At 39.9% G+C, this 24,356-nt stretch overlaps 1 protein-coding gene across 2 annotated transcripts in view; it reads right to left on the bottom strand.

Annotated features, from left to right (window-relative positions):
- Positions 1-24,356, bottom strand: part of nt5dc1 (5'-nucleotidase domain containing 1) — a 99,935-nt gene that overhangs the window by 50,187 nt on the left and 25,392 nt on the right. For both annotated transcript variants that reach the window (XM_061900369.1, XM_061900370.1), the window contains one exon: positions 15,898-16,072. In XM_061900369.1, the coding sequence (XP_061756353.1) occupies positions 15,898-16,072 (175 nt within the window). The remainder of the gene's footprint in view (positions 1-15,897; positions 16,073-24,356) is intronic.

Below are 24,356 nucleotides of genomic sequence, written 5' to 3'. Positions count from 1 at the left end.
TCGTACCACAATATAGTCTGTTATTGAGATACAACTCCACCCTGGAGCCTGCTCAGAAGTCTTAATATATTGTTTTTAGTTCATAAAATTATATGGTAGATGTGAAATTCCATTTAATATCTATAAAAAATGGCTCCAATAGAGTTGCTCTTATGTTAGTTCTTGGGTTTTCACTGTAAGAAGACACTGTGAGCAGTTTTAGTTGAATGATGGGAACAAACTCCAAATTTCATGGGACACTTTTGTAGATGAAAGTAATTTTCTGATGAAGTGCATGAAACAACTGACACAAACTTTGATCAAAAACAATATACAATATATATTAAATGCAGAGGCAACAATGTTAGGATCATTCACCAAATGTTTTTTTTACAAAACCAAAAACCAGTGAAGTTGGCACTTTGTGTAAGTCATAAATAAAAAACAGAATACAATGATTTGCTAATCCTTTTCAACTTATATTCCATTGAATAGACTGCAAAGACAAGATTTTTAATGTTTGAACTGAGAAACGTAATTTTTTTTTTGGGCAAATAATCATTAACTTAGAATTTTATGGCAGCAACACATTGCAAAAAAGTTTGCACAGGGACATTTTTACCACTGTGTTACATGGCCTTTCCTTTTAACAACACTCTGTATACATTTGGGAACTGAGGAAACCAATTTTTGAAGCTTTTCAGGCGGAATTATTTCCCATTCTTGCTTGATGTACAGCTTAAGTTGTTCAACAGTTCGGGGTCTCAAATTGTGGTATTTTAGGCTTCATATTGCGCCACACATTTTCAATGGGAGACAGGTCTAGACTACAGGCATGCCAGTCTAGTACCCGCACTCTTTTACTATGAAGCCACGCTGTTGTAACACGTGCAGAATGTGGCTCGGCATTGTCTTGCTGAAATAAGCAGGGCCGTACATGAAAAAGACGTTGCTTTAATGGCAACCTATGTTGCCCCAAAACCTGTATGTACATTTCAGCATTAATGGTGCCTTCACAGATGTGCAAGTTACCCATGCCTTGGGCACTTATACACCCCCATACCATCACAGATGCTGGCTTTTGAAATTTGCGCCTATAACAGTTCGGATGGTTCTTTTCATCTTTGGTCCGGAGGACAGGACGTACACAGTTTCCAAAAACAATTTGAAATGTGTACTCGTCAAACCACAGAACAGACAATTTTACAATCAGTTAATCTTAGATGAGCTCGGGCCCAAAGAAGCCGGCGGTGTTTAAGGGTGTTGTTGATAAATGGCGTTTGCTTTTCATTGTAGAGTTTTAACTTGCACTTACAGATGTAGCGACCAACTGTAGTTACTGACAGTGGTTTTCTGAAGTGTTCTTTAGCCCGTGTGGTGATATCCTTTACACACACATGTCGATTTTTGATGCTGTACCGCTTCAGGGGTCGAAAGTCACAGGCATTTAATGGTGGTTTTGTCGTTGCCACTTACGTGCAGTGATTTCTCCAGATTCTCTGAACCTTTTGACGATATTACGGACCGTACATGGTGAAATCCCCTCATTGAGAAATGTTGTTCTTAAAGTGTTAGACAATTTTCTCACACATTTGTTTCAAAGCGGTGACCCTCGTTCCATTCTTATTTGTGAATGACTGACCATTCCACGGAAGCTGCCTTTATACCCAATCATGGCACCCAACTGTTCCCAATGAGCCTGTTTAACTATGGGATTATCTAAATAAGTATTTGATGAGCATTCCTCAACTTTCACAGTCTTTTTTGCCACTCTTGCCAGCTTTTTTGAAACATGTTGCAGGCATCAAATTCCAAATGAGCTGATATTTGCAAAACAAAGTTTTCCAGGTCGAACGTTAAGTACCTTGTCTTTGCAGTCCATTCAATTGGATATAAGTTGAAAAGGATTTGCAAATCATTGTTTTTATTTACGAATTCCAAAACATGCCAACTTCACTGGTTTTGGGTTTTGTATAATTATTTCTAACTCACAATTGTCATTTTTCTTTTGTTTAATGGTATGTTTATTAATATTGTTCTAAATGGTTTTGCTATTACTTCTGTCATTTTTAATGATTTTTTTCCAATGCACTTTTACGTTATTTAGAGAATGAACTGAGTTCTGAATGGAATAATTGCCAAAATGGAAGTATTAGGTTCAATTAATTGTGATTTTTATTTTTGCCTAAATTGGCCAGCCATATGATTTCATAATCATTGTATTTATCAGTGCGCTGTTGACGTGGACGGTGTGTGCTGCCGCCTCCAAGTCGCTGCTAAATGAATCAACAGTCATAAAGCTCTTTACACGACAATCAATTTAGGCAGGAGAAGAGGAGCTGTGCGGATATGGACACACTAAAATTGGCATGGAGGGCACTGCCACCTTCTCTGTGCGCTGTGGATCTAGAGCCTTACAAGCATTCAGCTTCCACATGTCTCGACATGGTGATAATATGCTGGGCTTTGACCTCTTCTGCACGCTGACCTTCTCCATTAGACACTACAGCAGGGGTGCCCGTTACGCTACCGGTCGACCGCAGGGGGTGTGTCAGTCGATCGCCAGCCAGGCTTTTAAAAAAATAGACCTAAAAATTAGCGATCATCAATCTTCATCAAGACGTCACTTGATTGACATCCAAGGCACCCGAGGGTCTTGTGAGATGACGCTGGCTGCTGCGTGATCAATATTAAGAAAAAATGACCGAGAGGAAGGAGAGAAACACTTTTTATTTCAACAGACTCTCGCGCCATACCTGCCATCAAAAGCCTAAAGACCGACTGCACATTTCCTTTCTTCACAATAAAAACCCTGCTTCATGCTGCCTGCCTTAACACAATAAAGAGTCTCGGAAAGCTGCCGTGCACAAGCGATCGCTCGGACAGCTGGAGTGCACAAGCGCTTGTGCACTCCAGCTTTCCGAGACTCTTTATTTTATTAGCGCAGGCAGCATGACGCAGGGCTCTTATTGTGAAGATAGGAAATGCCGTGAATGTCAATCAATCAAGCAAGCTACGGAATTTGCCGCCAATATTTTTCTTGTAAAGTGTATGGAAGCTGGATAAATAAGATGCCAAAAACCAACCACTTTCATGCGGTATTGTACAGAAAGGAGGACTTTTTTTCTCCTCCATTCGAAAATGTGGGCGTTATCATATACTGTCTGATTCCAATCAATGCAAGTCATCAGAATCAGGTAATATGCACCAACTTATATTCTTGTCTTCATGAAAGAAAGACATCTATATGTGTTACACATGCTTGTATAATCATTAGACACATTTAACCTGTTAACAAAAACGTCTCTTTCATAAATAAATAAATATAAATGATATATATGAATGAGGTAGATCCCCTCGATTTGGTCAATTGAAAAGTAGCTCGCCTGCAGAAAAAGTGTGGGCACCCCTGCACTACAGGCTCAACTATACTGGCTATACTGGCTTTTAACCACCAGCCGCGCATCAACCCGCCTGTGTGCCATGTCATTCAAACTCTGCTGCGTCTTGCCCCTCGCCTTGCATGATGACATCACCACAGACCCGCAGAAGCTGCTGGACGCGGGCGTCATCTAGCGAGTTAACTCTGTGGATCTCTAACGTGGTGGTGGCAAGAAAAAAAAAATTGTCGACCTCCGGCAGGCAAACAGTTCAGTCATCCCCGTCAAGTACCCACTTCCCACATCAGAGTAGCTATTGCAAAGTTCCACGGCTCTTCATCAAACTGAACTTCCCCTAAACCAAGACAGCCGCAAGCTTTTGTGACTCAAATGGGCGTGTTCCGCTACACTGCCTTTCAGAGGTACTTCAGGTTCTTGCACGCAGCAACCTTACCTTGAACAGTGAAAAGTGAGTCTTTACTGCACCTGCCATCCAGTTTGTGGGGTTTCGCCTGACTGCTGCACTGCAAAAACTGAAATCTAAGTAAGATTAAATATCTCAAATAAGGGTGACATTTGCTTGTTTCTGTCCGATACAATAATTCTTCTCACTAAGCAGATTTTATGTTAGAGTTTCTTACTTGTTTTAAGGGTTTTGGTCCTAAATGATCTCAGTAAGATGTTACAGCTTGTTGCTGAGATTTTATGATCTATATTGAGTAAAATATGCTTGAAATATATCAACTGTTACAATACTACTTCTCTAAGCAATAATTTCTTATTTCAAGCATGAAAAAAAAAAATCATGATTTTGACACAACTGTGTCTCATAATTAAAACAGATGACAGCCAAATGGACTTTGCTGTTTTATTTTCAATGAAACAAGAGAAAATCCGTACTCATAAAGTAGTACAGTTGGCACAGTGCAGCAAACTGACAGTTAATATTTAAACATTTAACATTTCAAACAGAAATAGTGCATGCACATTCAGATAAATTCTTCAAAATTACTATATTGCTTAATATACGCACACTAATTGACTGAAAGATCATGCACTTGGCGCGATGATGTCATGCTGTCGATGGGAAAGTGCATTTTTAGACCATATGATTTGCCTGAGCGGCTAAGAGACCCCGAGAGTAACAAGCGATTGCCTTGTTGTCTTTCAATTAAGAACAATACATTAATTTTTAGTATAAGTTTGCTGGTTTCAAGAAATGTAATGCCGAGCGCATATCACTATGTCAAGATAATGGCACTAGCATTTACTTAATTTAAGAATATTTTTCGACATATTGAGCAAAAAGACCTCTTTTTTCTACCAAGAAAAGTGCACTTGTTATTAGTGAGAATATACTTATTTTAAGGTATTTTTGGGTTCATTGAGGTTAGCTAATTTTACTTGTTTAGGAAAGTCTTGACAAGCCAAATTTTCTTGTTCTATTGTTCTATTTTGCTTAGTTCAGGGGTCAGCAATCCGTGGCTCTTGAGCCGCATGTGGCTCTTTAGCGCCGCCCTAATGGCTCGCTGGACCTCTTTCAGAGATGTGTGAAAATGGAAAAAGATAAAGAAAAAAAAAACACATTTTTTGTTTTAATATATTTTCTGTAGGAGAAAAAAACAGACACAAACCTTCCTAATTGTTAGCAATCCCACTGTTTATGTTATACATGAGTCACTGATGAGAATATATGCCAGCACCGTTTTGTCTTAATTTTGGCGGTCTTTGAACTCACCGTAGTTTGTTAACATGACAACTTTCCTGCCACAGAAAAATATGTTTTATGCCACTCATTTTTTGTCTCATTTTGTCCACCAAACGTTTTATGCTGTGCGTAAATGCACAACGGTGAGCTTTGTTGACTTTGTTGATTTGCTGGAGTGCTTATCAGGCATATTTGGGCAATCCATGACCGCAAGCTAATCGATGCTAACATGCTATTTAGGCTAGCTGAGTGTACATATTGCATTATTAAGCCTCGTTTGTAAGTATATTTGAGCTCATTTTATTTCCTTTACTTATGTCTTCTGTGTATTTAATTTATATTTGCATGTCTCATGACATATTATCTGTATGTAATATTGGCTGCATTTCTCATGGTTGTTTGTGTGCCATGTTGTTCCAGACCACAGCAAACATTACCCAGATTGCAAAGACTGTAATAAATCCATTTAAAGAAAACAGCCTGCAGTTTCCTTTAACTTGGACAAACACTTCTATACCTTTGGCCATTCTGATCCAGTAATTTCCAGAAGTAATCTCATCCTGCGAGAATCCTCCGTTTTAGTAATATTTTCCAATGTTGCAATAATGTGTAGAATAAAAATTAAAATGCAATATTTCTGTCAACAAAGATTTGCATCAGCCTTTGATAGTAGGCTAATATACCTAATGTGGACACTTACATCATGTGTTGCCATCATTATATCACTTATAAAAGGCTTTTAATTTTTTGTGTGTCCAGACAGATGTTTTTTGTATTATTGGTCCAATATGGCTCTTTCAACATTTTGGGTTGCCGACCCCTGGCTTAGTTCAAGTAAATTACCCCAAATTTTTGCTTGTTTTTGAACACTGACTTTTTGCAGTGTGCCAGTCTGAGCCCCCTTCACTCAAATGTCCATGCTGTCCTGAGCCTTCCTCTCCCGCACTTTGCCATTGACCGCCTTCTACCTGCGCTTCCTTCCCCGCTATTCTGACACCACCACACAACTCGGTGCCCTCCTCAGACAGGATGCGCCCTAGAATTGGACACTTGCGTGCTGAGCTGCTGTCCACCAGTGGCAGCCACAGCTCACTATTTACCCCGTGCTTTCCCACTTTGATTTACTGTGACTAAGGATGGATATTGAATTCAGTACTTTTATAGGCACCAACCGAATTATACCGTTTGACTTTACGATTCACTTAAAGTCAAACGGTGCCGTGTTTCAATAACATTATTGTACGGGCACGCTTCTGATTGCGCTTCTCTCCTGGCTACTCGTGCTACTGCTGTTTCCTTTACCATTATGTGCTGTTTAAGTGTTATCTAAGTGGATTACTTTATTCTGTGTTGTGCGAATAATAATTTTGTGTTGGACTGGCTACCGTGGCAAATATTGGACTAAAAGTGACGCGGACATCCTATTTATGAGCGACAACGAAGCTGTCACTGTGTCTCCAAAACCACACAGCTGTCCGCGTCGATAGGAACATAGATGGGGGCGGTATAGCTTGCACTGCAAAAAGTCAGTGTTCAAAAACAAGAAAAGAAAATACAAAAAATAGGGGTATTTTATTTGAACTAAGTAAAAACACCTGCCAATAGAACAAGAAAAATTTTGCTTATCAAATTAGCTAACCTCAATGAACCCAAAAATACAACCCCGTTTCCATATGAGTTGGGAAATTATGTTAGATGTAAACATAAACAGAATACAATGATTTGCAAATCCTTTTCAACCCATATTCAATTGAATGCACTACAAAGACAGATATTTGATGTTCAAACTCAAACTTTATTTAAAAAAAAATAATAATAAACTTAGAATTTCACGGCTGCAACACGTGCCAAAGTATTTGGGAAAGGGCATGTTCACCACTGTGTGCACAGTTGCCGGAGCCACCTGACCCAGGTATGCAGGATGACTCTATGCAGCCTGGGACCCATCCTGTCAGGGCCTGCTAAAAGCCTCTCGACTTGGCAGAACTATGTTACTGTTGGTCCCAGGCAAGCAAAATTACACTGAAGCCATTGGAAACCTTGCACAAACAATCACTCAAAATCCTTGATCGAAAACAACACCACTATCACTGTTTAGCTCTTCAAAAATATAGATTGTTGAATTTTGCTAACATTCAAAGATTAGTATCAATACGAATGGCCCATCGAATCCTAAATAAAACTGCACCGGCGCCACTTAGGCACTTTGTCCAGTTTACATCTGCTGTGACAAGTGGTTCTTAACTTGGGTTCGATCGAACCCGAGGGGTTCGGTGAGTCGGCCTTAAGGGTTCGGCGGAACCTCCGCCACGGAGGTCAAAACACACCCAACTCATCGTGTAAATAAAAACCTCTCCCTATCGGCGTATGATGGATACCCCCAAACAATGTTCCCTCTAATTTTCCATCTGATTTGCAGGTGTGTAATTTGTTGTGAGTTCGTGCACTGTTGGTTTTGTTCTTTGAACAAGGTGAGGTTCATGCACGGTTGATTTTGTGCACCAGTAAAAAAAACCAACATAACTTTGTTTTGAATGTGAAAAAAATGTTTTGTTTTGTTTTTTGCTAAAGAAGGGTTCGGGGAATGCGCATATGAAATTGGTGGGGTTCGGTACCTCCAATAAGGTTAAGAACCACTAGCAGTACAGCTGTATAGCTCGGTTGGTAGTGCGGCCGTGCCAGCAACTTGAGGGTTGCAGGTTCGATCCCCGCTTCCGCCATCCTAGTCAATGCTGTTGTGTCCTTTGGCAAGACACTTTACCCACCTGCTCCCAGTGTCACCCACACTGGTTTAATTTTAACTTAGATATTGGGTTTCACTATGTAAAGCGCTTTGAGTCACTTGAGGAAAAAGCGCTGTATAAATATAATTCACTTCACTTCACTAACTGATTATTCTTCAATCACAATCAAACTTAAAAAAGTGGCTGTGGAGCAATCAAAGTTGCTCACACGGTCAATGAGGTGGGCACTATGTTTGTCATGTCAACTTAATGTGTAATAAATTTATGCATGAGAACATTTTGTTGTAAGCTGTGAGGTGTGTGTTAAATCCATCCATCCATCCATTTTCTACCGCTTGTCCCTTTTGGGATTGCGGAGGGTGCTGCAGCCTATCTCAGCTACAATCGGGCAAAAGGCAGGGTTAAAATCATGGTTGCTTTTATAAATGACAACAGATGTGAACAAGAGCATGTATTGTCTAGGTTTGATGATGTAAATGAGGTGTGGTTGTAATGTATATAGTAAGTAAGGGCAATTTATGACTTTTCTTAATTTTATTAGATGTTATAGTATAATGTTATTGTTACAATTGTATTGCATGTGTTTGTATCTCTTTAAAGTAGGTACCCAGGGACTGTAAATGGAAATTACCTAATTAGCTATAATCTGGTGCAGAACATATCTGTGTTTGAGATTAATGTCTCTGTGCATTGTCCCTTCAAAGAAAGACTAAACAAAAAAACAGACCATAGGAAAAAAAAAAAGGAAAAGGAATAGGTTTAATTGTAGCCTGTCATGTGGCAAAATAATCAATACACAAGGCTCGGCGGTGGGCCTTCCACCCAGTTTGGTTGGCTCTGTTTGGTTTGATGTTTTTGTGTAAAGCCTTGCAATAATTGTTGTTGTTGACATCCTTTTAAAGGGGGAGTGAATGTTGGCATACAGGCTGGGCTATGTGCTGGTGTGTTACGACAGTGAAGTGTGACCCACGCCGGTTGGAAGTCTCTTAGATGAAAAAAACTGCTGTTTGAGTCTGTGTGTCCTTGGATATAACAAACACGTTGTTTTTTAAACCCTGGTTTTATATTTAGGGTTGTTGTCCTGCTGTTAGGTGAATCTCCGCTTGGTCGGGGGTCGGCAACCGATGGCTCTTTAGCGCCGCCCTAGTGGCAACCTGGAGCGTTTTCAAAAATGTATGAAAATGGAAAAAGATGAGGAAAATATATATTTTTATTTTAATATGGTCTCTGTAAGAGGACAAAAATGACACAAACCTGCACAATTGTTAGAAATCACACTGTTTGTATTAAACATGCTTCAGTTATCAGAGACTACTTGGCGAGCGACGTATGGTTCTACTCATTTTGCCGGTCCTTGAACTCACCGTAGTTTGTTTACATTTAAATAATACGTGTTTTATGCCGCCCTTTTTTGTCTCATTTTCTCCACCAAACTTTTAATGTTGTGCGTGAAGGCCCAAAGGTGAGATTTTTTGATATTATTGACTTGAGTGGAGGGCTGATCAGGCATATTTGGTCAGTGCATGACTGAAAGCTAATCGATGCTAACGTGCTATTAAGGTAGAGATGTCCGATAGTATCGGCAGCCCGATAAATGCTAAAAAATTTAATTTCGGAAATTATCGGTATCGGTTTCAAAAAGTAAAATGTAGGACTTTTTAAAACGCCGCTATATTTAGCGGTACACGGACGTAGGGAGAAGTACATAATGCCAATTAACCCTAAAGGAACAGCCTTTGCGTGCCGGCCCAATCACATAATATCTACGGCTTTTCACACACAAGTGATTGCATGGCATACTTTGTCAACAGCCATACAGGTCACACTGAGGGTGGCCGTATAAACAACTTTAACACTGTTACAAATATGCGCCACACTGTGAACCCACACCAAACATGAATGACAAACACATTTCGGGAGAACATCCGCACCGTAACACAACATAAACACAACAGAACAAATACACAGAACCCCTTGCAGCAAAAAATTTTCCAGGACGCTACAATATACACCCCCCGCTACCTCATACCCCCACCTCCCAACCCTACCCACCTCAACCTCCTCATACTCTCTCAGGGAGAGCAGGTACCAAATTCCAAGCTGCTGTTTTGAGGCATGTTAAAAAAAATAATGCACTTTGTGACTTCAATAATAAATATGGCAGTGCCATGTTGGCATTTTTTTCCATAACTTGAATTTATTTATTTTGGGAAAACCTTGTTACAAACCCCGTTTCCAGATGAGTTGGTAAATTGTGTTAGATGTAAATATAAACGGAACACAATGATTTGCAAATCTTTTTCAACCCATATTTAATTGAATGCACTACAAAGACAAGCTATTTGATGTTCAAACTCATACGATTTTTTTTTTTGCAAATAATAATTAACTTAGAATTTCATGGCTGCAACACTTGCCAAAGTAGTTGGGAAAAGGCATGTTCACGACTGTGTTACATCTCCTTTTCTTTTAACAAGACTCAATAAACCTTTGACAACTGAGGAGACACATTTTTGAAGATTTTCCGGTGGAAGTCTTTCCCATTCTTGTTTTATGTACAGCTTAAGTTGTTCAACAGTCTGGGGTCTCCGTTGTGGTATTTTAGGCTTCATAATGCCCCACACATTTTCAATGGGGGACAGGTCTGGACTACAGGCAGGCCAGTCTAGTACCCGAACTCTTTTACTACGAAGCCACGCTGTTGTAACAAGTGACTTGGCATTGTCTTGCTGAAATAAGCAGGGGCGTCCATGATAACGTTGCTTGGATGACAACATATGTTGCTCCAAAACCTGTATGTACCTTTCAGCATTAATGGTGCCTTCACAGATGTGTAAGTTACCCATGCCTTGGGCACTAATACACCCCCATACCCTCACAGATGCTGGCTTTTGAACTTTGCACCTAGAACAGTCCTGATGGTTCTTTTCCTCTCTGGTCCGGATGACACGACGTTTATCGTTTACAAAAAACAAATTGAAATGTGGACTCGTCAGACCACAGAACACTTTTCCACTTTGCATCAGTCCATCTTAGCTGCGCTCGGGCCCAGAGAAGCCGGTGGCGTTTCTGGGTGTCGTTGATAAATGGCTTTGGCTTTGCATAGTAGTTTTAACCAGCACTTACAGCTGTAGCAACAAACTGTAGTTACTGACAGGGGTTTTCTAAAGTGTTCCTGAGCCCAGGTGGTGATATCCTTTACACACTGATGTCGCTTTTTGATGCATTAACGCCTGAGGGAACGAAAGTTTGTTATATCATCGCTTATGTTCAGTGATTTCTCCAGATTCTCTGAACCTTTCGATGGTATTACGGACCGTAGATGGTGAATTTCCTAAATTCCTTGCAATAGAACGTTGAGAAATGTTGTTATTAAACTGTTTGACAATTTGCTCACACATTTGTTCACAAAGTGGTGACCTTCGCCCCGTCCTTGTTTGTGAATGACTGAGCATTTCACGGAAGCTTTTTTTATACCCAATCATGGCACCCACCTGTCCCCAATTAGCCTGCACACCTGTGGGATGTTCCAAATAAGTGTTTGATGAGAATTCCTCAACTTTATCAGTATTTATTGCCACCTTTCCCAACTTCTTTGTCACGTGTTGCTGGCATCAAATTGTAAAGTTAACGATTATTTGCCTAAACATTTTTTTTATCAGTTTGAACATCAAATATGTTGTCTTTGTAGCATATTCAACTGAATATGGGCTGAAAATGATTTGCAAATCATTGTATTCCGTTTATATTTACATCTAACACAATTTCCCAACTCATATGGAAACGGGGTTTGTACATTGTTTAATGCTTCCAGACGGGCATCATAACAAAATTAGGCATAATAATGTGTTAATTCCACGGCTGTATATATCGGTATTGGTTGATATAGGAATCGGTATTTAAGATTTGGACAATATCGGAATATCGGCAAAAAAGCCTTTATCGGACATCTCTATATTTAGGCTAGCTGTATGTACATATTGCATCATTATGCCTCGTGTGTAGGTATACTTCAGCTCATTTAATTTCCTTTACGTCCTCTTAATTTGATTTACATGTGCATCTCTTATGACGGGATTCACGGTGGGAAAGGGGTTAGTGCGTCTGCCTCACACAATACGAAGGTCCTAAGTAGTCCTGGGTTCAATCCCAGGCTAAAGATCTTTCTGTGTGGAGTTTGCATGTCCTCCCCGTGACTGCGTGGGTTCCTTCCGGGTACTCCGGCTTCCTCCCACCTCCAAAAACATGCACCCGGGGATAGGTTGATTGCCAACATTAAATTGGCCCTAGTGTGTGAATGTGAGTGTGAAAGTTGTCTGTCTGTGATGGCCCTGCGATGAGGTGGCGACTTGTCCAGGGTGTACCCCGCCTTCTGTCCGATTGTAGCTGAGATAGGCACCAGCGCCCCCTGCGACTCCAAAGGGAATAAGCGGTAGAAAATGGATAGATGGATGGATGGATGGATGAACGGATGTCTTATGACACATTATCTGTATGTAGTATTGCCTGTATTTCTGATAGTTGTTTGTGTGCCGTTATACACCGCAGCAAACTTTACCCAGCTTGCAAAGATTGTAATAAATTTACAAGAAGAAGACAGCCTGCATTTTTCTTTAACTTGGACACACACATCTATATACTAGAGATGCGCGGATAGGCAATTATTTCATCCGCATCCGCATCAACAAAGTCGTCATCCACCCACCGTCCACCCGAACCAACATTTTATCAGGACCTTACCCGCCCGCCAACCGCCCGCTGAAATACATCAGAGGTTGTCCGCCTTTACCACTCACAGAGCTATTTAAACCTGTTTCACAGAGTAATGAAGACAATTGGAGCCGCTATTGTTCCCGCGACTATCCAATAGTCTCCATCCTGATTACAAGAATATGGGCGTGCAGTGAAGCCATTGCCTTAGACACCTTCAACAACATGTACGAACCGATTGTTGGTCCGGCAACATGATGTGTGCAGCTTCCGCAATTACACGTTCAAGATTGAAAGGCATACTGGGTAATACAGAGTACAACGATGGTTGTGATATAAACAATTTTAACACTTACTAATATGCGCCACGCTGTGAAGCCACACCCAACAAGATTGACAAACACATTTCGGGAGAACATCCTCACAGTAACACAACATAAACGCAACACAACAAAGACCCATAATTCTTTGTATCCGTAACACTTCCTGAATATATTTTACACCCCCGCGCCCCCAACCCCGCCCACCTTACCGACGCACGGGGGGGGGTTGCTGCTAGCGGGGTGTATAAAATAGTCAGGATACAAAGGATTATGGGTATTTGTTGTGTTGCGTTTATGTTGTGTTACAGTGAGGATGTTCTCCCGAAATGTGTTTGTCGTTCCTAATTGGTGTGGCTTCACAGCGTGGCGCATATTACTAAGAGTGTTAAAATTGTTTATATCACAACCATTAGTGTACTCTGTGTCACCCAGTATGCCTTGCAGTCGTGTGCGTGTTGCTGCGGAAGCCACACACAACATATTGCTGGACTGACAAGCAGATCGTACATGCTGTAGAAGGCGACAAAGCCAATGGCTTCATAGCACGCCCTAATACTTATTATCTGGGCAACTACCGGCAGTCATTCTAGAAAATAATAGCGTCTCTTATTGTCTTCTTCGCTTTATGACACGGGTCTTGAATGGCACTTTGAATGGGAAAGGATACCGATCACAGAACCATGCATATCAAACGTTTCCGGATGGTTCAACCGCCACCCGCCCGAATCTAATAAAATCTATTTTTTTGTCATGTCAACCGCCCGCCACGCGGTTTATCGGCGGATGAGACCGCAAACCGCGCATCTCTACTATATACCTTTGAAATTTCTAAGCCAGTAATTTGCAGGAGGTATCTCACCCTCTGAGAAGTCTCCATTTTCTAATAATTTTGAATGTTGTAAAAATGTGTAGAATAAATATTACATTTCGACATTTCTGTTAACGAAGATTTGCATCAGCCTGCGACACATAGTCATTTTGATAGTAGGCCAATAGAGCTAATATAGACACTTACATTAAGCTAACCATATTCTGAAATCCCAAAAAGAGGACACACGCGTGCCAAGGCCGGGACTAGGTGAAAATTTGTCAATGATACTCGAACTTGCTTTATAAATAATATATGTATTTAAATAAAACATTTTTTCTCCTCTGTTGACAGCAGTGTTGGCGCTAGGAATTTTCAAAATGGGGTCCCACAGTAAATTTTTGGGGTCCCACTTTTTTGTAAGCGTTGAAAAAAAATGATAAACGTAGGCATTTTTCTGTTATATCTCACATTCTATTTTGTGTTTTGGAAAAAGGTTGTCATAAATGTTACTTGATTCATTAAAAAAAATAAGAAATAAAGAAAAACTATTTGTATAGATATGTAAATGTATTCAGTTATAAACATTCATTTACTTTCTGCTTTCCTTCATGGATCTAAACTTTAACGCTGCCGGTAGTTTTTTTATGTTTTTATTTAATGAAGGTGTATTTATTTCAGTATAAAAGTGTAAAAAATGTTTTGTTTCGGTCATGAAATGATTATAATGGTGGCCAGGGCATACATACATTTCATATTTAACGCTTAAATCTCTGGAGTCTACATCAACTTCAGATTTATCACTCATTTCAAAATGTTTTAGTTTTTTTATGTTGTTTTTTTTCCGCCCTTTTTTGTCAAACAAAATGGCAATGGCAAACACACAAAATATGCTAAATCTTCCACCAAAAATATTTTTCAAAGTGGAATATTTGATGTGAAGTAATCAGAACCTTGGTTAAGTCAGTAATTCATAACAACATTGATTTCGATTTAATATTATGTTTTGAGCAATGACAGTTTGAAGAAAAAAAAACAGCTTGGTTTTATTAGTCAACATTGCAACGTTTTCTAAATTACATTTCACCTTTAAGCTTTTTAGGCCTTTAAGCGCGTTTATCATAACTCTCTCGCTTTCTCTTTCTCTGCTGTATGTGCACACCTTCACAATTTGTTTTGTTTTTAACCCCTTCTTAACCCTGAACGTACATTGAAAATACACGCAACCCTAACTTAAAATGCCGGACATTTGAGGCATTTAAGAAATTTCGCCCGGACAGCCCCGCAAAAAAGAGGACATGTCCGAGGAAAAGAGGACGTATGGCTTTTAATTTTTTGCAGATTTTTTTTTTTTTGTGTTTTTGGTCCAATATGGCTCTTTTAACATTTTGGGTTGCCGACCCCTGGCCTAGGTCTAAAGTCTTTGGCAGACTTCAACAGGTTTTTTTTTCCAAGATTGCCCTGTATTTGTCTCTAACCATCTTCCTTTCAACTCTGACCATCTTCTCTGTCCCTGCTGTATAGAAGCACCACAGAGCATCAATCAATGTTTATTTATATGGCCCTAAATCACAAGTGTCTCAAAGGGCTGCACAAACCACAACAACATCCGGAGTTCAGCGCCCACATAAGAGCAAGGAAAAACTCACAACCCAGTGGGAGGTCGATGAGAATAACTAGGAGAAACCTTGGAGAGGACCGCATATGGGGTGCCATGGGTAACCCCTGGCATGATTTTGCCACCACCATACTTGACTGGGGATGGTGTGTTCAGAGTAATGTGCAGAGTTAGTTCTTTGCCACACATAGCGTTTTGCATTTTGGTAAAAAAAAGTAAAATTTTGGTCTTGTCTGACCAAAGCACCTTCTTCCACGTTTGCACTGTCCCAAACATGGCTTCTGGCAAACTGCAAATGGGATTTCTTATAGTTTTCTTTTAACAATGCGCTTTTTTATTGACAATCCCCCATAAAGACCACATTTCTCTGTAGAGAAAAAGCGCTATATAAACATTTTTCTCTTCACTTTAAGGGGTATGAATACTTTTGCGAGTATGTCAGATTTGTTTTGGTGATGAGGATTTTACTGTTTGAGCCTGTATTGTTTAAATAAAAGAACTGTGAAACATTTTTTGAAAGAAAACTAAGAAATCTTGAGTAGGAGCTGATCATAAAAATTTGATCAATCATTATTGTATTAAACAATGCAAAAAATAGGTCTTTACATTTTTAATCAGAAACCTTACCCCAGGATGTGTTCACAGATGAGCCTGCAGTAGTCACTGTGGGAGCTGGTTATAAGGAGAAGGACTTTCCCCGCATTCTTCATGCTCCGTAGCCAGGTCTTGACCGAGTCAGAACAGGTCTGCAAGTAACGGCCGGGGTCTCTTTTTACACTTGGAAAGTAAGTCCCTGCATCTTCTGAAAATAATTGAAAAAAAGCCATCATTATTTATTTACCAAATTTGCAAAATCTTCCACCAAAAATTGTTTTCTTAGTGGAATATTTGATGTGAAGTAATTGGAAACTTGGATAGGTCAATAATTCATAATAACATTGATTTTGATTCAATATTATGTTTTGAGTAATGACAGTTTAAAAGAAAAAAAACCAGCTTTGTTTTATTAGTCAACGTTGCAACTTTTCCTAAATTACATTTAGCCTTTAAGCTTTTTTATTTCACTTTTGTTTATGTTTTTTATCTTATTTTAATAGTATTTTTAGAATGTGCCGTGGGCCTTAAAAACATTAGCTGTGGGCCGCAAATGGCTTCTTTTGACACCCCTGCTATAAATAATAAAAAATTAAATCTGATAAATCCATCTTTAAAAAGCAGAACCTGGTGACGCATGCGCGTTTATCATAACTCTCTCGCTCTCTCTGTCTCTGCCCCTCCCTCACGAATGCTGCTGCGTGCACAATTTGTTTTGTTTTTAACCCCTTCTTAACCCTGAACGTACATTGAAAATACACGTAACCCTAACTTAAAATGCCGGACATTTGAGGCATTTAAGAAACTCCACCCGGGCAGCCCAGCAAAAGAGGACATATCCGGTGAAAAGAGGAGGTATGGTCAGTCTATCGTAGCGCGGTTGCTGCTAGCATGCCGTGTGTTGTTCCTCGGTGTGCATTGTTTACACAATGTGCGGTACGCTACTTAATACTTAAACTCGTTCGGTACACCTCCGAACCGAACCAAAAACCCCGTACCAAAACGGTTCAATACAAATACAAGTACCGTTACACCCCTACTGTCTATGTCTATTGATGCTCTCATTCATCTAGGTCATTGTATACTGCTAACACTGCATCTGTTAAAAAAAAAAAAAAAAAAACTTCCTAAGCCACTTGCTTTGGTTATTTATTAATATTTCAATCTGCCCCAATAATGAATTAATTTGAATACAAATAAGTTGAGGTTTATTCTTAACAAAAAATACATAATTTTAAGGCAACAAAATTTTGGCTTAGAATAAAATCCTTTTTTTTTTTTCACTGAAAACTTAATTTTCAATTACGATTCTGACAAGACAAAATTGTAGTGGAGAGGAGTTGCTGCCATCATCATGTAATTTGTAAGTGAATGGGCTATACTGCACTCAATAATATTTCAAGGGGACTTATGACAAATGTTGTCTTTTCTGACCTATAAATGTTGTTTAAGTGTTGGATTCTTGTGTTGAACAATGCCAAAGCATGAAATCCTAAGGTTTATACAAACCCCGTTTCCATATGAGTTGGGAAATTGTGTTAGGTGTAAAAATAAACGGAAATACACTGATTTGCAAATCATTTTCAACCCATATTCAGTTGAATATGCTACAAAGACAACATATTTGATGTTCAAACTGATTAACATTTTTTTTTTTGCAAATAATCATTAACTTTAGAATTTGATGCCAGCAACACGTGACAAAGAAGTTGGGAAAGGTGGCAATAAATACTGATAAAGTTGAGGAATGCTCATCAAACACTTATTTGGAACATCCCACAGGTGTGCATGCTAATTGGGAACAGGTGGGTGCCATGATTGGGAATAAAAACAGCTTCCCAAAAAATGCTCAGTCTTTCACAAGAAAGGATGGGACGAGGTACACCCCTTTGTCCACAACTGCGTGAGCAAATAGTCAAACAGTTTAAGAACAACGTTTCTCAAAGTGCAATTGCAAGAAATTTAGGGATTTCAACATCTACGGTCCATAATATCATCAAAAGGTTCAGAGAATCTGGAGAAATCACACCACATAAGCGGCATGGCCGGAAACCGACATTGAATGACCGTGACCTTCGATCCCTCAGACAGCACTGTATCAAAAACCGACATCAATCTCCAAAGGATATCACTACATGGGCTCAGGAACACTTCAGAAAATCACTGTCACTAAATACAGTTTGTCGCTACATCTGTAAGTGCAAGTTAAAGCTCTACTATGCAAAGCGAAAGCCATTCATCAACAACATCCAGAAACACCGCCGGCTTCTCCGGGCCCGAGATCATCTAAGATGGACTGATGAAAAGTGGAAAAGTGTTCTGTGGTCTGACGAGTCCACATTTCAGATTGTTTTTGCAAGTATTCGACATCGTGTCATCCGGACCAAAGGGGAAGCGAACCATCCAGACTGTTATAGACGTAAAGTTCAAAAGCCAACATCTGTGACGGTATGGGGGTGCATTAGTGCCCAAGGCATGGGTAACTTACACATCTGTGAAGGCACCATTAATGCTGAAAGGTACATACAGGTTTTGGAACAACATATGCTGCCATCTAAGCACCGTCTTTTTCATGTACGCCCTCGCTTTTTTCAGCAAGACAATGCCAAGCCACATTCAGCATGGCTTCGTAAAAAAAGAGTGCGGGTACTTTCGTGTACCCGCATGTAGTGTAAATAATGATGTAAATAATCAAATGTACTTCTAATGTATATACTTGTTCTTATGCTATCTGAACTCACTATGTTCTCTGCTCGTACATATCCTACTAAGTCAGACCTACACTGTTTCAATGTCCATTTCTCTTTTGATGCAATTGTTGATGACTGAAGTACTGATATCAACCAAAGCTCCTCATCCCACCCCCCGGATTGTAAATAATGTAAATAATTCAATGTTTATACTATGATGATTAACCTGTGTGATGACCGTATTATGCTGATAGTATATATTTGTACCATGAATTGATTAACGTGGACCCCGACTTAAAAACAAGTTGAAAAACTTATTCGGGTGTTACCATTTAGTGGTCAATTGCACGGAATATGTACTGAACTGTGCAATCTACGAATAAAAGTACCAATCAATCAATCAATCCTGGCCCGCCTGCTGTCCAGACCTGTCTCTTATTATTAATTGCAAAAAAATAGAAATTTTATGAGTTTGAACATCAAATATCTTGTCTTTGTAGTGCATTCAATTAAATATGAGTTGAAAAGGATTTGCAAATCATTGTATTCCGTTTATATTTACATCTAACACAATTTCCCAACTCCTATGGAAACGGGGTTTGTACATTTGGATGTGAAATGGCACGTTGTTTTGGAAGCCTCTAACGTTGTGTTTTGGAGTCTTTTATTTTTTTTTAAGCAGTGTGACATCACACATTGACTAGTACATGCTGTCTGCCTGGCCCCTCCTCTCTGCTCTGCTCTCTGTACCAAGACCATTCACTGCTGCCTGGAGCCTCTCGTGTCATGCCTTTTCATCTCATGCCCTCCCAACTGCTCTGAGGTCTAAAAAAGAAAAATGTTCATTTGTCTACAACATTTTACATGGGACTCTTTTGTCAACATGGGCCAATACAAAGCTTAATTAGCTGCTAAACTCAGACGGAAAAAAATGCGCTATTGCCATCTTACGCCTTGGTTTGAGGGACCGCATGAGAAGGAAAAAGCATTATTTACATATACAGAGCCTCTGTAGGTTTCAACAAGTGAAATTTAAGACTTTTTAAGACCATGATAAATAGTAACACCATTTCAGAGTCATACATCCATCCATTTATTTTCTACCGCTTGTCCCTCTCTTTGTTATTGGTATCATTATTGGCTATTTTTCTTGTTACATTATGGCTTTTTGTTAAGATTTTGTGTCGTTTTAATCAGATTTTATTTCTACAATGTGCCACAAGTCCAGAAAAATGCTACGCTTTGAACGCCACTGTTTTATGTATTTCACCAAAGGTCAACGTGTTGCCAAACGACTAAACTCGGTCTTCTTAGAATTTATGGAAGCGATAAAGCTTGGGTTGCACGCTCTGGGGGTTTTCGCCAAGCTGTGGTAATACACACTCCGTGGGCTTGTGGTGGCAGGTAGCCACCTGTATTTGATCACCCAATAAAAGAAACATTCCTTTCTTTCACTTCACAAAATGTGCACTACGGATAGCTTACGCTACATTAGGGCTGGGCGATATACCTGATATATTGCGGGTTTGTCTTTGTGTGATATAGAAAATGACTATATCGTGATATTAGAGTATACGTTCTCACGCAGTTGCTTTTAGCTGCGGGCATTGCACTACAGGCTCTTCTCACTCTTTCCTGCCTCTCCTTCTCCCAGACAAGCACACCTTCTTACATACCTCACCTACTGTTGCGTCACACGCCCTCGCATGAGAGGTAGCAGCATGGGTAACATTAGCTGTGATGCTAGCAGAGTGGTAATATGAGAGAAAGAAGGTGCCGATCTGGTAACAAATGAAGGAAGAATGAATTCCTAAGAAAAACAGCATGGGGTCCATCGTCTGGCGGTAGTTTGGCTTCAAAGGGGAATATGTCGAACAAGTATGCGACAAAAGCGTTGTTACAAAAAGTAGCACATACTGCTAATGTGTAGCATCATTTGAAAAGTGCCCCGCTAGAGAATGAAGAGTGCTTGAAACTGCATGTCAACATCTCCGTTCGGTGCCAAACATACAAAATGCCGAAGCAACCATTTCCAGATCGTATGAAAAAAATAGTCAACAACAGAATTTAATAATAATGTCCGTGGTAACCTACCACATAGAAAATGACACACACTATTTGATTTCCTGTTACGGAGCTCATTTTTATTTGACAGTTATTGAAATATCTTGTGTGATATCATGCACAAAAGTACAATTTATTTGTTTTAAACTATTGTAGTTGCATTCTGTATAAAAAATGCACATTAATTTAGTATTTTGATAGGACATTTTAGTGACGTCATGCCCAAAAGTGCACTAATAGCTTGTTTTAAAATGTCTCTGACAATCTTACACTTTCTGTTTTGAAATGACATGAATGTATGTGCCACTGCTTAATAACTGTTTAATAAATGCAGTTTTGGTAAATTGACTGAATTGTGGTTTCCCTCTCTGCATTAAAGTTTAAAATTAGCATGGATTAATGCAGTATGAACTGAATGTTTTAATGTAGACACATAGAATCATCATACTGCTGTAATTATATGCATCAAGTGTTCATTCAAGGCTAAGGCAAAATATCGGGATATATATTGTGTATATGGCATAAAATATCGAGATATTAATAAAAGGCCATTTCGCCCAGGCCTGTGCTACATCTTACTCGCTTTTCTAGAGTGTCAATGAGTTTTGTTGTGGAGCGCAGCTATGATGCATACTGCCACAATTCCATAAAAAATCTTTTTACGAGCGAGGGCAAAAGCGAAAGCTAAAATTAGCTTTTTTCACAGGGCAAATTTGTGGCCACAAATGGTAAATGGGTTGTACTTGTATAGCGCTTTTCTACCCCTTTTTAAGGAGCCCAAAGCGCTTTGACAGTATTTCCACATTCGCCCATTCACACACACAGTCACACACTGACGGCGGGAGCTGCCATGCAAGGCGCTCACCTGGACCCATCAGGAGCAAGTGTGAAGTGTCTTGCCCAAGGACACAACAGACGTGACTAGGATGGTAGAAGGTGGGGATTGAAGCAGTAACCCTCAGATTACTGGCAAAGCCAGGGCTATAATAGGAAACACTAATGTGTGTATGGAGAGCGCTCTTATATAGCGTATAGCCTGTAGACGCGAGTTATGATATCTGAGATATATCAATTCAACTAGGGCTGGGCAATATGGCCTTTTTTTAAAGATCTCGATATTTCTAGGCCATATCGCGATACACGATATATATCTCGATATTTTGCCTTAGCCTTGAACACTTGATGCATATAATCACGGCAATATGATGATTCTATGTGTCTACATTAAAACATTCTTCTTCATACTGCATTAATATATGCTCATTTTAAACTTTCATGCAGAGAGGGAAATCACAACTAAGTCAATTTACCAAAACTGTATTTATTAAACAGTTATTAAGCAGTGGCACAAACATTCATGTCATTTCAAAAACACAAAGTTCAAGATTGTCAGAGACATTTTAAAACAAGCTATTAGTGCACTTTTGTGCGTGATATCACTAACATAACATATCAAAACAACACTAAATTAAAGTGCACTTTTTGTACAGAACGCCACTACAATAGTTTAAAACAAATAAAGTGCACGTTTGTGCATGATGTCACACAAGATATTTCAATGAGTGTCATATAAAAATGAGCTGCATAATAGGAAATCAAATAGTGCTCGTCCTTCGCTATGTGGTAGGTGTCACGCCTATGGTTCATGTTTTGTTTTGGTCATGCTACGTTTAGTTTTTGGGACATTTAGTTCTGTTTTGCATTTCCTTGTTTGTCTTGTTACCATGCCAACTGATTTAGTTTTCATCCATCATGTCTGATAATGAGTTTTGTATGGCCATACTACCATGAGCATCCCCAATCTCGTCTGTTCTCAAACCTAAGCAGTGTCTGGCCTGGTTAGTACTTGGATGGGAGACTGCTTCGGAATACCAGGTGCTTTTGACCTTTGGACTCTAAGTTCCTTTTTTTTTCACTCCCTGTTTTGTTACCATGACAACCAATCAGTTCACCTGTCTTGTCTCACACCTGTTTTGACTTATCATGTTCATTATTTAAGCCACAGTTACCAGGTAGTCAGCCTGGCAACATCACCTCCTTCACGACCTCGATTATCTGCTTCATGCCTTGCTATGCTGTTCATTTCGTCCACGTAAGTTTTTGTCATTCATGCCATAGCACAAGTGTTTTGTTTCATGTTTATAGTATATAGCCTTTGTGCTAGTCTTTTGTTTCATAGCCCAAGTTCTATACCTCCAATGTGAGCGCTTTTTGTTTGTTCCTGTTTTTAGTTTATGAGTAAATAAATTAAATATGTACCTACCTTCACGCCGTTTCCACTCCATTCGCTTCGCACCTCGGGAAAACAACGCAAGACCAAGTCCAAGTCTGACAGTAGGTTACTGCGGACATTATCTCCTTTGGTTGTTGACAATTTTTTTCATATTGTGTTGATGTGGAAATGGTTGCCTCAGCATTTTGTTGGTGTGGCACCGAATGGAGATATTGAAATGCAGAGTAAGCACTCTTCATTCTCTAGCAGGTGACTTTTCAAATGATGCCACATATTAGCAGTAATGCTACTTTTTGTAGCAACGCTTTTGCCCCACACTTGACAAATTACGGTTGTCTGTTCGACATATTCCCACTTGAAGCCAAAGCACTGCCAGACGATGGACCTCCTGCTGTTATTCTTGGGAATTCATTTCTCCTTCATTTGTTATTAGATTCACACCTTCTCTCTCTCGTATTACCACTAGCACCACAGCTAACGTTACCCATGCTGCTACCTGTCTGCTCTGCAAGGGCGTATACTGTACGTATGTGACTTATGTGACTTTTTGGCAAGATGGCGGCGCCCGGACGGGCTGCGACACTGCGGTGCTCTTGCTAAAGATGGAACATTTGGCGGAAATGCCGGACAGTTCTGCAGACTTCATGGCTGGCTCGCATCGTGGTCACTCCGTGATCACGTACGACCGCCAGACACTTCTGGATATGGACACATCGGGCCGTTTTGGACTGATAGACGCGGGCGTGCTAAACATGCTAACTAGCATGGGGATACGTCGGCGGCTACATCCAGCGGCCTGTGAAGCAGCGGAGTCTAGTGGCAGCGGGGGCCGTCTACGGAGCAGACGCCAGCGGTGTGATCGGAAACGCGGATGTCGAGCGGGGCTAAAAACAAAGCAGAAGGCTAATCCCCACAGAACACCACTTCCCTCCACCCTGAAGACGGATTTAAATAAGGGATGCGAGACTACTGGTCTGGGTAAGGAGTCAGTTAAATTAGAACAAGTTTTTTCTGCTTTGAGTGTTTCAGAGTTGGACATGTGTTTTACTGAGGTGGCTAACTATGATGCGTGCAGTTTATCAAAGCAACAAACAAACAATCGGAAAATCCCCGTTACTGAGGAGGCTAACCATGATGCGTGCAGTTTATCAAAGCAACAATCAAACAATCGGAACATTCCCGTCATATCAATTCCTAGATATGGTCGTAATTATACTGAATGCACTGGGCATAATAAACACAACATTATTAATATTGCTACTACGGATAATTTGATCAAAAATTCCCTAAAACAGCCCACTACCTATAATATAGGTTTTTTAAACATAAGATCATTGTCTCCCAAAACGTTGTTAGTTAATGATATCATCAGAGACAACAATCTTAACGTCATCGGTCTCAGTGAAACCTGGCTTAAACCAAACGACTTTTTTGCGCTAAATGAGGCATGTCCTCCTAACTTTACACATGCGCATATTGCCCGTCCGCTTAAAAGGGGTGGGGGG

This window comes from Nerophis ophidion, linkage group LG05 (genome assembly GCF_033978795.1).
Source record: "Nerophis ophidion isolate RoL-2023_Sa linkage group LG05, RoL_Noph_v1.0, whole genome shotgun sequence".
In the NCBI taxonomy this organism is placed as follows: Eukaryota; Metazoa; Chordata; class Actinopteri; order Syngnathiformes; family Syngnathidae; genus Nerophis; species Nerophis ophidion.
This window is presented reverse-complemented; position numbering and strand designations above follow the sequence as displayed.